Source organism: Pangasianodon hypophthalmus, chromosome 9, assembly GCF_027358585.1.
Source record: "Pangasianodon hypophthalmus isolate fPanHyp1 chromosome 9, fPanHyp1.pri, whole genome shotgun sequence".
Taxonomy (NCBI): domain Eukaryota; kingdom Metazoa; phylum Chordata; class Actinopteri; order Siluriformes; family Pangasiidae; genus Pangasianodon; species Pangasianodon hypophthalmus.
The window spans coordinates 926,583-942,016 of record NC_069718.1 but is presented as its reverse complement, the minus strand read 5'-3'; the positions used below and the strand labels follow the sequence as shown (position 1 = coordinate 942,016).

At 40.4% G+C, this 15,434-nt stretch overlaps 1 long non-coding RNA gene and 1 gene segment (V, D, J or C); both read right to left on the bottom strand.

The window, feature by feature from the left end:
• Nucleotides 1-5,181: 5,181 nt before the first annotated feature.
• LOC113525250 (uncharacterized) lies at nt 5,182-6,719 on the bottom strand. Its single transcript, XR_003402643.3, has 2 exons — nt 6,633-6,719; nt 5,182-5,689 (listed from the first exon to the last, which is right to left on the bottom strand). It is a non-coding gene; the product is annotated as an uncharacterized LOC113525250 (long non-coding RNA).
• A 146-nt stretch (nt 6,720-6,865) lies between these two features.
• On the bottom strand, nt 6,866-7,766 carry LOC113525249 (immunoglobulin kappa variable 3-11-like). The segment is given in 2 exon segments: nt 6,866-7,451; nt 7,581-7,766. Coding segments are annotated over 2 exon segments (435 nt in total).
• Nucleotides 7,767-15,434: the final 7,668 nt, after the last annotated feature.

Sequence of the window (15,434 nt, the reverse complement as noted above, 5' to 3'; positions counted from 1 at the left end):
ATACCTAAAAAAAAGGGAAAATAATTATGTTAATAAATAATATAGAATTTAATAACCATATTTTTTTTATCAAAATTGAGAATAAAATCTAATAAGGGGTATAACCAAAGTCGCTATTTAAAAATATATTTAAAATATTTAATAATAAAAATACAACCAGGCACACATGTACAGGTGCCATGGAATTTGTGTGATGTTCTCAGACAGAATCACAAAAGTAGAGAGAACATGCAACGTTAAACATGAGGCGAGATGAGAGAAAGAAAACTAAAGAAAGGATAAAACAATTCTTAAATAATTAATAGAGTGACATATGACATTGCAGAACCCCTGTAGTAATAGACCATTTTAAGAGCTGTGATGACTGATTTTGAAGTGGATGCTAATCGCTTACAAAACACCCATGGATTTGGTGAGCTTTCCTTGCATTGTTTTTTTTAGAATGATTTTTATTTACAGATGTACTTTCTTTTTTTAGTCATTTAGATATTGTTGCTGTAAAGTGTTTTACATGATTATTGAGAATTAATATGGAGTATTGTGCAATTTTACACGATCAGTTTTACTCATCCAGAAGTGAATGCAGTTACATGCGCACACATGCGTTCATGTAGAGATGCACTCAGCAGGGAAGATAAGAAGCATTTGGGTCATTTCGAAGTTCCATTTTTGAGAAAAAAAGGTTATGCTAAAGTTGTACCTGTTGTCTGTTGAAATTCATGGCACTGTTTTGTATAAAACAGGTCAGGATTATGGTTTTGATTGAAAACCTGTGGAACTACGATGGCGAGCCAGACAAGGATGACCGAACTGACTTTATTTTTCTTCTTTTCTGTACTCCCACACACTGAACAATTTAAAGGACATTACTGGTGACATTTTGCAGAAACAAAAGTGCCTTCTAAAGTGTCTATACATTGGCTATTGAATGTATATCTGAGTTATCGCTGTTACCGAATACTGTGGTTATGATCTGAGATTTTTTCTTGAGTTATGATTGTTTTAGTTACTTTTAATGGATCTGTGATCTTATGTGATATTGTAGAGTGTAAAAGGGGGGTATCATTTTCATTAGGAGTCAAAAGTATAAATAGGGATAAGACCAAATATTTAAGCAAGGAAAAAAATTAGAAGTCTATTAGATAAACCAGACATTAGAATTTTTAAATAGACTAAAAGATTAAAAGTCAAATAGTTATACAAACCAGATGAATAAAGCCATTAAAAGAATCCTAACACCCAGATAAATAGGCTAATTTACCAGCGAAATAAACTTCAAAAGAAGAAGAAAAAAGAACCAAATTATATGTAAAGAGAAAAGACTACAAACAAAGAGTACACTTTACATGTCATTTATTGTCATTTATTGTTTTTTTTCTTTGTCAGGAAGTTTCATTCCTTGTTCATATTGTGCAATTTATTGTTCCAACACAATATATGCTGATTTCATCTGAGAGTCTGTGTGTTATTTATTTCCATTATCAGCCCTGCTCTTTACTAACCTAGACACTGGTCCATCTCACTGTGCTCTAATCCTTTAAGCCTATATTGAAGGGCATGTGACACACTTCATTACAAAAAAATCTTTGAGAGCCAGCCAGGAGAGCAGTTGTATTTTATATTCTGTGAATTTTAAACCTAAAAGAAAAAAGAAACAGATCACACAGACCAGAAATAGTGTAAATTCTGATAAACATGGATATTGAAAAGGTCACAGTTGCAAACTCAGTGATAAATAAGGAACTAATTGACACAGAACTAGAAGAAGACATAGACCTTACCATAGAGACGTCATTGTTGAGTATGAAAGCTGTTCTGCCCTAGTGACTCTCGAACCTCTACTGCCTTATAACTTTCAAAGGTCCACACAATGTCTCTTGCTTTGTTCAACTTATATCAAATGTTTATCTGCTGGCAGTGACTGAGCACTGTAATAATGCTGACTGAGCGCTGAAGCAACTTTACAGAACTGCAGAAGATAGCCAAGAACTTTTGATGACCTTCTAAAAGAGCAGCTTTTCCAAACCACTGCATCAGCTGTTGGCAGTTTGTTAGATGCAGGTGAGCCAAAACCACCCCTAGTGACTGATCCTTGCAGACTTGATTCTTTTCCTCCACTCAAACAAACTGAATGCCCAGGAGTCAAAAGGAACGAAGAAGTTTCACATACACATGCACAATTCAGACTAAGAGTGTTCTCTGGTAAGAGTCTTCGTCCAAGTGAAAGTTGATTATGATACCTGGCAAAATAGTGTGGAATTAAACCTTAGGGACCCTTGTCTTTCTGACTTACATCGGTCTAGGAAGATTCTGGACAGTCTACTGCCCCCAGCATCAGAAATTGTAAAATACTTGGGTGCAACAGCGTTTCGATACTTTGGAAGATGGTGATGACCTCTTTGCAAAATTTCTGCATAGCTGCAGGTCACTGGTGAAAGGCCTTCCTTGTATTTGCAATGCTTACGGACAGCTCTCCTCAAAGTGATAAAGAGAGGTGGTATTTCTGCTGATGAAGCTGAGCGACAACTTTTGAAACAATATTGCAGAGGTTGTTGGGATAGTGTGCTAATAGCAAACCTTCAGCTTGAGCGCAAAAGAAACAACAAAAGAATCCCAGGTCATTCATACTCATCTTAGGATCTTGCAATCTCCCTTGACAACTCTCTGATCTTGCCTTCGGTTACTGCACGCAACCTTGGGGCAACCATGGACAATCAACTGTCCTTTTCTTCCCATATTGCTAATCTCACACGCTCATGCTGATTTCTCCTTTATAATATCAGAAAAATTTGTCCATTTCTTTCCACACAGGCCACACAGGTACTTGTTCAGTCCCTTGTCATTTCCAGACTGGACTAATGCAACTCATTCCTGGCAGGTCTGCCTCTGACTGCCATTCGTCTTTGCAACTGATCCAGAATGCAGCTGCACGACTGGTTTTCAACCTTCCCAACTTCTCCCACACCATCCCATTGCTATGCTCTCTCCACTGGCTTCCTGTAGTTGTCCGCAGCAGTGGGCCTAAAACAGAGCCTTGCGGAACACCAAACTTTACTTAGTATGCGAAGAGAAGTCACCATTTACGTCTACAAACTGATAACGATCAGTCAAATAAGACCTGAGCCAGGAAAGGGCTGTTCCCTTAATGCTTACTACATTTTCTAGTCTATCGAGGAGAATAGCATGATCAATGGTGTCAAAAGCTGCACTAAGGTCAAACAGCAAAAGCAAGGAGACACAACCCCAATCAGAGGCCAGTAGTAAGTCATTTACAACTTTAACCAGCGCTGTCTCTGTGCTATGATGAGGCCTAAATCCTGACTGATACATTTCATGAATGTTATTCCTATGTAAGTATGAGCATAGCTGCTGTGCTACAATCTTTTCTAGGACCTTGGAGATAAAGGGGAAGTTTGATATTGGTCTATAGTTAGACAGCTGACAGGGGTCAAGGTCAGGTTTTTTAATCAAGGGCTTGATAACTGCTAATTTAAAAGATTTATTTACATAGCCAATGCTAAGGGAAGAATTGATTATCTTTAAAAGATACAAGTAGGTAAAGGAACTAGTACACAGGTTGATGATTTTGATGATTACTGAAATTAATTCGGTCTCTTCAAGGGGAGTAAAACATTCTAATTGTTGATCTGATATTATTATTATATTATTATATTATCATCTACAGGGTTAGTTATAGAACTGTCCGATTTTAAATTAATAGTCTGAATTTCTTGCCTGATATTTTCAATTTTACCATTGAAAAAATTCATGAAGTCATCGCTGCTATATAATGATTGTGTGTATGTTTCTGTTGTGCTCTTCTTTCTAGTTAATTTTGCTACAGTATTAAATAAGAATCTAGGATTATTTCTGTTATCTTCAATTAGGGTGGAGAGATACATTGACGTCGCTGCAATAAGAGCTTTCCTATAGCTCAAAAGGCTCTCCTTCCATGCTATTTGAAATACTACCTATTTAGTTTGACGTCATTTACGTTCTAGTTTTCGAGTGGTCTGTTTTAAAGTTCGTGTGTGATCACTATACCAGGGTGCTAGCTTTTTCTCCCTAATTATTTTTCTTTTAAGTGGAGCTGTCTTATCTAGCGGGTTGCAGAACGTTGATTCTAAACATTCAGTTGCCTGGTCAAGTTCTTCGGGATCAGACGGTGATCCAATCATGGTTGATAAATCTGGGAGATTACTGATAAAACTCTGTGCAGTTGTTGACGTGAACGTACGTTTGACATGGTGACGTGGCAAGGTGCATATATTATGATTAATACACATTTTAAATGAGATAAGGTAATGATCTGGGATAGCTTCAGACTGTGGACATGAGACTCTATTTTCTATATTTAATCCGAATGTTAGTATTAAATCAAGAGTGTGACCACCACTATGGGTGGGTCCTATTACATTCTGATTAACCCCTACTGAATCTAGAATGGACACAACTGCTGTTCTCAGAGGGTCATCTGGATTATCAAAATGAATATTAAAGTCTCCAACAATTAATGCCTTGTCTAAAGAAACAACCAGGTTAGAGATGAAATCCGCAAATTCACATAGGAATTCAGAATATGGCCCTGGGGGTCTGTAAATAATAATTACTGGAATCACCTGGGTAGACTTATTTTTAGTGGCTACGTATGTTATGTTAGAATAAAGAACTTCAAATGCGTTGAATTTATGACTAGGTTTTTGTGTGACGGCTAGATTATCATTATAAATGACTGCGACGCCTCCTCCTTTGCCAGTTAGACGGGGCTGATGTATGTAACTGTACCCGGGAGGACTAGATTCATTTTATGCTACAAACTTGTTTGGTTTAATCCACGTTTCTGTTAAACACAGTACATTAAACTCCTGATCAGTAATGGTTTCATTAACAATAAGCACTTTAGACTTAAGATATCTAATATTCAACAGTCCTAACTTCAGATCAACGGTGCTGCCTATGCATTCGGCTTGGTTTAATTTTATGTTAATTAGGTTTGTTACATTCTCTCCTTAGTCTAGGGATTGGGGAGGAAGTAACACAAAAAAAAGTAAAAATGTGGCTCTAAAAAAGATTAGCCAACGAAAAATTTCAGCAAAACCCGCGTGGAGAAGTCTCCTTTTCCCCTATCCCAGCTCAGTTTACACTTACAACACTTAATTAACAGCACCCACACACGGAATATACTCAAATGAAGTGGTTTATTTGCCGGCTTAGCAAATCAAGTAAATAACAAACAAAGATCGATAAACAGAAAACAACCAAATCGTCAGGAGAGGGCAACGCCAAAATAATAAACAAAACAAGATCTTCCTAAAGGATTTAAACTATATAAATTACCTACCAAAAGAAAAGCAAATCAAAGACAGTTGTCTTACCTCTCTCCCTGACTGACATAAAAACAGGAGAAAAAACAGAAAGGGTATAAAGCCCTAATGAACAGGCTCCCGTCTCCCAACACGGTTTTACTGTTTAATTCACAAAAAGATCAAATGACCACTTCATATACACACCACAGATTCACCGATTACACGTTTGCTCAACAGCAAGTACTCAACACGTTGTTTGGGATAGCAGAAAAGGGACTCTCTCCAAGCTCTGCTTCCCTGCCGCCTTATATCTGCTGTTTCACCCGCTTGACAGAAGAACCACGCTCCCGCTAATTAGGCTCAGCTGCTGATAGTTTGGAGCGCTGCGTGGAGGGAGAGAGAGGGAGAGAGAGAGAGAAATAAAGGGGAGACACAATCACCAGTATACACCATATAATTCACGTCACGGGACGTAACAGGTTACTAAAACAGTCTGAGTATGTCTATAATTTTGTTTAGCTCGGGGAACAGACACAGTCTGAATACAGTGGAACCTAAGTGACGATTCAGTGCAGCAAGCAGACGGTCGGTTTAGCCTGCTTGTCTGCTCCCTGGCCTTGGCCCTGACTTTTCACCAATTAACTAGTCCTGTTCTTAGACTATGTGCTATGCTGCAAGAAATGAGAGCAGCACCTTCCCAAGTGGGATGGACACCGTCCCGCCCTAAAAGGCCAGCCTTGTCCTCAAAGTTAGTCCAATTATCTATAAAGCCCACATTGTTTTCGGAGCACCACCGAGACATCCAGCAGTTCAGGGACCATAACCTGCTGTAAGCTACATCGCCATGCTGCATTGGGATGGGGCCAGAGCATACTACTGCATTGGACATCGCCTTCGCACACACCTCTACCACGTTACTCTTAGTAACATTAGCTCCTACATGAATAACTATCTTTGAGAACCTGTGCTTGCCTAAGACCCTAAGATTACCTGCTATGTCCGGTGCCCTGGCTCCCAGTATATTCACTCGCTTTGCGATTATGCCCCCGAGTCGTCACCCATTCGCCCCGCTGTGAGGGCTCTAATGCTGGAGTTGGGGGATTACTAACTCCGCCTAAGGCATCCAGACTTTCCCCTACAGAAACTACGCTGCTCTCACTCTCACTAACCCTCTCTAGAGTCTGGATGCGCACCTCTAATGCTGCAATCTTCTCCGACAGAGAGCTAACTAACATGCATTTATCACAAATAAAGCTATTACTAATGATGGAGGAAGAGTGACTAAACATCCTGCACTCAACACACTCGACATGTTGTTTAACACACCTTAGTCGAAGGTTAGTTGATGTTATTTTAGACGGCGTGGATCCGGTGTGGACGGCCTCCGCTCGCTGTCTTGACAAAATACAAAAGCGCTCTTCAAGAGAAAAAAAAATGAAAATACGCTAGAAGAGAACGTGAAAAATCCTGTAGTGGAGAAACAAGAACTTTTGCTATCATAGGTGTGTGTGCGTAGTAGTGAGTGAGTGTGGTGGTGGTGTGTGTGTTCAGTAGTGTGTGTAGTAGTAGTAGTAGTAGCAGTAGTAGAAGTGTGTTTGTGTGGAGTAGTGAGTGTGTATAGAGTAGAGAGTATGTGTGTATATGCGTTTAGAGTAGTGAATGTTGTGTGTTTGTGAGAGTGTGTGAGTGTGTGTTCTCCTCCACAGTGTGTGTCATTGTGCTGTATCACATCGTCCCCCTCAGCACCTGAAGTAGGTCCCAGCTGCAGCAGTCACACTCACCCAGGTTTTTGTACGACACTCTAACACTGTGTGAACACATAGCTACTACTGATCTCATGTAAACTCTGACAGTAATAATCTCCAGCATCTTCAGTCTGGACTCCACTGATGGTCAGAGTGAAATCAGATCCAGATCCACTGCCACTGAAACGAGCTGGAATACCTGATGCTCTAGTGCTAGCATAATAGATCAGGAGTTTAGGAGCTTCTCCAGCTTTCTGCTGATACCAGGACAAACAGTCGTTGCTACCACCACAGTAATCAACAACAGCAGAGCTGGTTTTACAGCTGATGGTGAGTGTGTCTCCTGGAGAAAAAGATTTCACTGCAGGACTCTGAGTCACAGTCACCTGACCTCTGGATCCTGAAAAAAATAAGAAGAATAAATCTGTTCCCTACATTAATAATGATGTTGAGTTTGAAGTTCGTCTAGTCGGCCTACTTCTACTATGGATTTGTCAGCTGAACAGTAGAAGATAAAACATTGTGTTACCTCGAGCGCAGAGGGCCAGTGTGCAGATGAAGACGCTGATCAAACTCATGGTTGCTGTGGGTGAAGTCGCTGAGCAGCAGCTCTCAGTCATGAAGTGTTAAAGTCACAGGGCTATAAACACTCGCAGAGCGCTGAAGCATGAGCTGCTAATGCAAAGTGGAACCTCTCTCTATGGAAACGTGTGTGTGTGTGTCACTGTAGTGTAATAGAGGCTTTTAATAAGAGACTTTTACAGCTTCACAAGAGGCTGCATGAAGACACAGCTACTGAACAGGCATGGTTACCACACAGGAACGGCATGTGGCTTTGGGCATTTTTTCAAACTCTTTTGCAGTGAAAGAGAAAGGGAAATATCAAGGGTTCCTTGTATTGGAACTACGTACAAAGTTGTTTTCCCACCAACAAGTTTATTAAGATAAGAGCCTGTAGAGCTCTCTGCCTCAGGCGGAACAAGGCACAATTTTCTTTGTCCAGATCCACCAACAAAGAAAATACATTAAACAATAGGTAAGAGACTCATTCTGGAATATTCTTACAAAGGAAGATGGGATTAATGGGCTTCATTTATCAAACTGGATATGAATGGATTTATTCATAAATCATTCACAGGAGCATTTACACAAGAAATTTGGTGTTCATGAAAATCCCATTAGTTCAGTAAAATGTTTGTATCTTTCATTTCAGTCCTGAGTTTATGTAAATTTATGCATAAGGAGAGTCAATAATGTAAACCTCGACTGATCGGCTTCAAATCATATAATTATCATGGATTACTGCACTTTTATACACAGATTATGCTGTTAAGTTTATAGATCTTATTGATTTCAATCACAAATGCACAAACAAATGTAATGAGATTTTTGTGAAACCCAGTTGTTTCATGTCATTAATGAAATAAGTTTTAAATATGAAATTATAATTAAAAGCCGCAGGTCAACATAAATCCCTAAATGAATATAAATATGACTAGTGATTCAATGAAGAAGAAATGCCACTGTGTAAAAGAAGGACGCTCGGGTCTGTGCAAACATTTACACACAACTTTACTAAAGGATTGATAAATGAGGCCCAGTGTGTGTATCTTACTCTTATTAAAGATTTAAACCATTCTGATTTATTTACCAGATTCAGATGTTCTACATTATTTCAGCATTTAACACACTGGACTATAAAGCAATTTCTGACAAATAAAACCTTTATGTTTCAAATCAATAAAGTCAGAGATTGTTTAGACAGAAATAAGAACTTACCATCAGCCTTGTACAACATCCGAGCACTTCTCAAATCAGCCCCTTTCCTACAATCTGAACCTCCTGAAGCTACAGACCTAGATCTCTAGTCTACAGGTTAGAACACAATTCTTTACAGGTGCTAAAGATTATGGAGCATATAGGCTACTTTGCAGACTCTCTGCATTATACAGTTGGATTTATGGATTTGCGATGATGTAAGCTTGTTTTAAAGGCATGAAATGTTTCCTTTGTTGCTACAAATGAGTAAGTTTGTGTTGATTTAGCTTTATGAAGCTCAAAGTATATTATTTTCCTCCTAAGAATTGTAGCTGCCCTTTGGCATCCATAAACGGAACACAGAGAGTTTCTGACAGGTGCTTCTTTCTTTATTTCTCTCGTGAAGAGCACTATTAGGCTTTAGTTTGTGTAACACCGTGAAACTACACAAAGAAACAACAAAACCAATAAATACAACTCATATACAGAAAAATACGATAAATAAAGTTCACATTTACAGAGAAACAGATGAAAAATAAGCCATGAAATGAATAAAGACAGTTTGAAACAACTAATTAACAAGCAGAGCTCACGATTAGCATATACATACAAACGAGCTCATATGACTTTGAAATTAACTACAAAACGTAACATACGTCAACTTTATATACCTCGCTCCGCTTTCCAAAGGGTACTAGGTTTAAACTGAGCAGAATCAAGACACCATTCGCATAAAACTCAATTTTATCTTCATGCACTGTAGAGGAACATGAATCTTCGCTCTTCTCTCTGCTGATCTGACTACTTTGCGTTACCCCCCACTGCGTAAAGCAGGTAACATGCTCAGTACAAATTTAAAGTGACACAACCATTTTACATTCATTTACACTCCCACCAATCATGGTATGATGAATGAACAGAACAAACTTAAAATGAATCAGAACATGATTTTGAACCTTTATATGACCACCTTTCTGTTTCATGAATATATGTAATGACTAGAAAGCATTTCAGAAATAATTACTTGGTCTAATGTCAGGGTATCACCCAAGCCATTAAGAGTCACTCTTCTTCAAGCAGCACCACCAATTTCTGAATGGGTCTTTCAATGATTGTGGGCTTGGAGGGTTGATCACGTTTGCTAGCGAGTTTTCGTTCTCCTACTTGTACCTTCACTCGCCTAACAAATCCATCACTCTCTTTGACAGTTTCAACCACTCTGCCTAACTGCCATTGACTTCTTGGGAGCATATCCTCTTTGATGATTACAACATCATTTACTCTGAGGTTTCGGCGAGGAGTATGCCACTTTTGGCACGTTGAAATGTTAAGAAGATACTCCTTCTTCCAATGACTCCAAAACTGCTCATTAATGCCATCATTAATCTTTAATCTTAATCATTAATGCCATCTACTGTTAGTGGACGACTATTAACTATAGACATTGCTTCATAGAACAGCGTTCTAAGTGAAGCATCGTCAAGCCTGCCTGGGCACTGAGCAAGTGTGGCATTGAGTACATTTCGCACAGTTCGTATTTGACGCTCCCAGATGCCTCCAGCGTGGCTTGCAGAAGGAGCATTAAAGACAAACTCGCATTGTTTCTCGGAGAGAAAGACTTCCAGAACTTTGGTGTCAACTTGTTTCAGTGATTCTTTGAATTCATTTCTGGCTCCGACAAAGTTGGTACCATGGTCACACTGAAGTTTGCGAACTGCTCCTCTAAGGCTGATAAAGCACCTCAAGGAATTGATGAAGGTATCTGTAGACAAATCTTCAATCATCTCAATATGAACTGCGCAAGATGATAGACAAGTGAATATTAGGCCATATCTCTTGTACTCCTTGCGAGCTCTCTTTATGACAAATGGCCCAAAACAGTCCATGCCGCAGAATGTGAAGGGAGCGGATACTTCAACACGCTCTTTGGGAAGTTCTGCCATTCGTTGTTCTTCTGTCGGTCGTCTAAGTTTTCGACATTGCACACACTTGTGTATCAGCTTGGCGACTGACTTGCTGCCTCCAATGATCCAAAATCCATTCGTTCTAAGCTCCATTTGAGTTTGATTTTGACAGAAAGTGATGACTTTCTCAGTCTTCCACCTACACGAAAAAGACCTTTGTCCAAAAGGGGATCTAGGTGGTACGATGCACTAGCACTTGGAAGAGTGTTCCCCTTCTCGATCATTCTTATTTCTTTGGAGAACGTTTCCTGCTGGACAAGCTTGATCACCACTTCAGCAGCCCTCTGATGCTCCTCAACAGTCACAGAATCACTGGGGTATTTCTGTTTTGATCCTAGTCTTTTTATCCTTGCAACAACCTTTAGAAGCATTGACCAAGAAGAAAATCGACTGAAACGACTGAGAATGTCCGTACTGTCACCAACTGTGGTCACGAATGTTTGGACTGATTTAACTTCAGGGTCACCAACAAGCAGGTTGACAGAGGTTTACGGTGTTGGACTTACTTCTTGTTCCCACAGAAATTTGGGTCCTAATAACCAGATCGATGAAGGGATGTCAGATGCATGAAGCCCTCTGGAGGCATGATCAGCTGGGTTTTCTGTTGTATTAACGTAACACCACTGACTCGGATCCGTAATGTCCCTTATCAGCTGCACACGGTTAGCAAAGAATACATGAAAACTTCGTGCTTCGTTGTTAATATTCGCCAGAACAACCTGTGAATCTGTCCAGAAGAATTCTTGTTCAATCTTCATTTCAAGCTCTGTTTTCAGCATGACACTCATTTTTGCAGATAAGACAGCTGCCGCAAGTTCCAATCTTGGTATGCTTGTGATTTTTGTAGGTGCAACCCTGGCCTTTGCCATCACCAAACTGCAATGCACTTTACTCTTGTCATTTTTGAAACGGAGATAAGAGCAAGCTCCATATCCAGAATTACTTGCGTCGGAGAAGTGGTGCAGCTCCATTCTGATGATTTCATTGAAAGCATTTGGGTGATAACATCTTGGTATGGCGACTTCCTTAAGCTTCTGAAGACCATTTTTCCAATCCTCCCACCATGAACATAATTCACCTGGAAGCTGATTGTCCCATCCTTTGCCTCTTCGGCACAGTTCTTGCAGGATACACTTTCTCTGTAGAATGAATGGTGCAACAAATCCGAGTGGGTCGTACAGGGAGGCGATGACAGACAAGATACCACAGCGAGTTGATGGCTGATCTTTAAAGTTGATGTTGAAGCTGAAAGTGTCATCTTTTGTTGACCACTGAATACCAAGTACACGTCCTGTCTGTGTTACTTCAAGGTTTAAGTCAAGGGGCTTAGATGTGATATCCCTTTCTGATGGGTCTATGCAGCAGAGAACATCATCCTCATTTGAGTTGAATTTATGAAGCTGCAAGCCTCCGATCAGTTCTTTGGCTTCATCGACTGAACGAACACTGGTTAACCCATCGTCTACATAGAAGTTCTTTTCCACAAACTCTGATGCTGATGGGTGATTGGCTTTGTGCTGCTGCGCCAGGTACTTCAGACCGAAATTAGCACACCCAGGAGACGATGTAGTGCCGAAGAGATGGACTGCCATACGATAGTCTTGAGGCTCTTTCTCCCAGTCTCCACCCTCCCACCATAGAAACCTTAGATAATTGCGTTCGTCTGGAGGAACGAGGAACTGGTGAAACAGCTTTTATATATCGCAGGTGACTGCGACTAGTTCCTTTCTGAATCGGCAGAGTACTCCCACTAATGAGTTAATTAGGTCAGGCCCGGTCAGAAGAGTGTCATTTAGAGATATACCGCAAAACTTAGCTGAACAATCGAACACGACCCTCAGCTTATCTGGTTTCTGAGGGTGGTACACCCCATGATGGGGAATGTACCATACAGTCTCTCCTTCAGGTATAACTGGGGCAGTTCAGCATCACCTCTGTTAATGATCTCCTCCATGAAGGCCTTGTAGTGATTGGAATATTGCTTGCTAGACTTGAGCCTTTTCTTCAAATGCTGAAAGCGGGCAGCTGCTAGCCTTTTGTTATTTGGCAGTGAGGGTCGGCCGATACACTTGAAAGGGAGAGGAAGTTCATAATGTCCATTATCCTTCTGTTTGATATTGGCACTGAGATGCTGTATGAAACGAACATCCTCTTGAGACACACTTTTATCCTCATAACCCTTCTCGTTGAAATCTGACTCTAGAATTCTCAAGACATCATTGGGTGATGGGACAGGTATTTCTTTAACTGCAAATCTATGGACGAAGCTCTGATTTCCCTGTTTGTCTAGGTGTGGATTGGAGATGCCTATAATACTCTAACCAAGCTCAGTTCTTTGCGCAAATGGTTCATTTTCACCACCTATTATGACTTCAAGGGGAGCTAGAGCTGATGGGCAGTCATATCCGATTAACAGTCCAACTTCACAGTTCTGAAGTGGTGGCAATTGATTGGCCAGATGTTTGAGGTGAGGCCACTGCAGTGCTGTCCTCTTGGTTGGGATATTGTCAACAGGAATGAAGTCTCTAGTATATGCTTGCTGTAGTTGAATAGAGCTTGTTGCTTGAAGTCCTCAAACTTGCAGACCACGAACCCTTTTACTTGCAGTGATGGTGTCAACAGCTGTCATGGTGCTGAGTCTAAGTTGCACTGGTTGATCGCATTTAAGTCATCAAGAAGGTCTTCCAAAATGAAAGTTGAGTCGCTCTGCGTGTCCAGTAGAGCATAAGTGAGTACTTCTCTTTGTGGCTCTTCCACTGTAGAAATGAGGACTGGCACGATACTGGAAGTAGCAGAAGAACTTTGTGTGAGTGCATGGGCCATGACTTTGTGAACTTCCTGACTTGCTTGAACTTCTATGGAAGTTTTCTTTAATGCTTCTAGAGGCACATTATCTCTTTATTCGTGCAAGCAGGTAGGTTGATTGCGGCCACATGTTCCACATTTATGCCGTCTTTTGCAATCTTTAACGATATGCCCTTTCCTGAGACACCCGAAGCAGAGGTGATTTTCTTGAATGAAGGTCTTCTTGTCTTCAATGGTTCTTTCTGCAAATGTAAGACATTGGGCAATGCTGTGTTTTTCATCTTTATAGACGAAGCATGATACTTTTGACTTAGAGCTGGATGTTTCAAGCCTTTTAGAGCTGAAATCTTTCAAATCAGCCTTTGTACTGAGAGCCTTAGCTCGCTTGGGAAACCTTTCATCTGAATTTTTCAGATTCATGAAGAGTGGGGAAGTGATGGGGTTACATGCTATTCTGGTTTCCTTTTGCATGAACTCTGTAAAGCGCTTGAAACTTGGATAGTCCCCTGATGCATCTAGCTCTTCCACCACAATTCGATTCCACTTGCAAACAATCCATTCAGGAAGTTTCTTTAGTAGCTTGTCGTTTTCTTCACAGTCATTTAGAATGGCTAGTCCTTTAACATGAGGAATTGCCTCGACATATCCTTGCAGGAAATCTGTGAAGTCTCGTAGGGCAAGAGGGTCATTTAGCCCAATTTTGGGCCATCTCATCAGCTTGTCTCAAAAAGCCCTTTGCAGTATGAATGGATTCCCATACCTGTCTTGCAAGACCTTCCAGGCACCTTGGTATGCGTCCTCTGAATTTCTGTAGAAATATCCCTCCACTGCTTTGCGGGCTTCTCCAATGAGGTAATTCTTAAGATAGAACATCTTCTCACCAGGTGGGAGGGGCTTTTGATCAATAAGGGCCATGAAGGACATCTTCCAGTCTATGAATTTCAAGGGGTCGCCAGCAAAGATTGTGGGTTCAGGAACAGGCAGTCGATGTGTGCTTAATGAGTCTGCTATTGCTTGAGCTACAGCAACATTATCCTGAGATGGCTGGGCTTCATGCTCTTCACAGAATGCTTGCTGAGGCAAGAACAATTCAGCTTCTGGATTTAGTCGAAATGTGGGCTCTGTCTTTTGACAGCCAATGTGAATGCTAGAGTCTATTTCTTCATCACCGCATTGAATGATTCCTTCAAGATCATTATACACTTTGACATTATTATTGTGATTATTACACTTTAGCTGCTGCTACTTTTACTTCTTTGTCTACTTGCAACTGATGTAACCGTTTTCTTCCCTCTTGTAGCCTTAGCTGCATTTCGATCTCCCTTTGCTTTATTTCTGCAAGCATTTTAGCTTCACAAAGCTTCTAATCACTCTTCATTTTATTAAGCTTTGCTTGTTGATTGTGGATTTCTTGCATAGCTTTAGCTTGCTCTTGTTTGGCTGCAAGTTCTGCCTCTGCATCAGCTCGTTTACTTGAGATCTTGGAAGAGGTCTTTGATTGATTTCCTGATCTCTGCAATGACTCTGAAATAACTTTGTTTGTTATTGTGCATCCAAAGATGGATCCATACTCATCTTTATTTAGCACTTGTCTCACTCTTACCTTCACAAGCTCTTCATTGTAATCTTCATCTATTGTCTCCAGCCATTTACTCACAAGATCACTGATCTCAGCAGTCAGTGCAGCACAAGCGTCCATACGATTTACAATGTCTGGAGAAGTAGCATGGTTACACAGTATTGGTTCATAGTGCTGATAAACTGAATTATGTCGGCTTTGAATGTCTTGCTGTATTTTTTCAAGACTCTCACATGAACAGAACATTTTCAGTCTTGATCTAGTCTCTTTTGCGGTC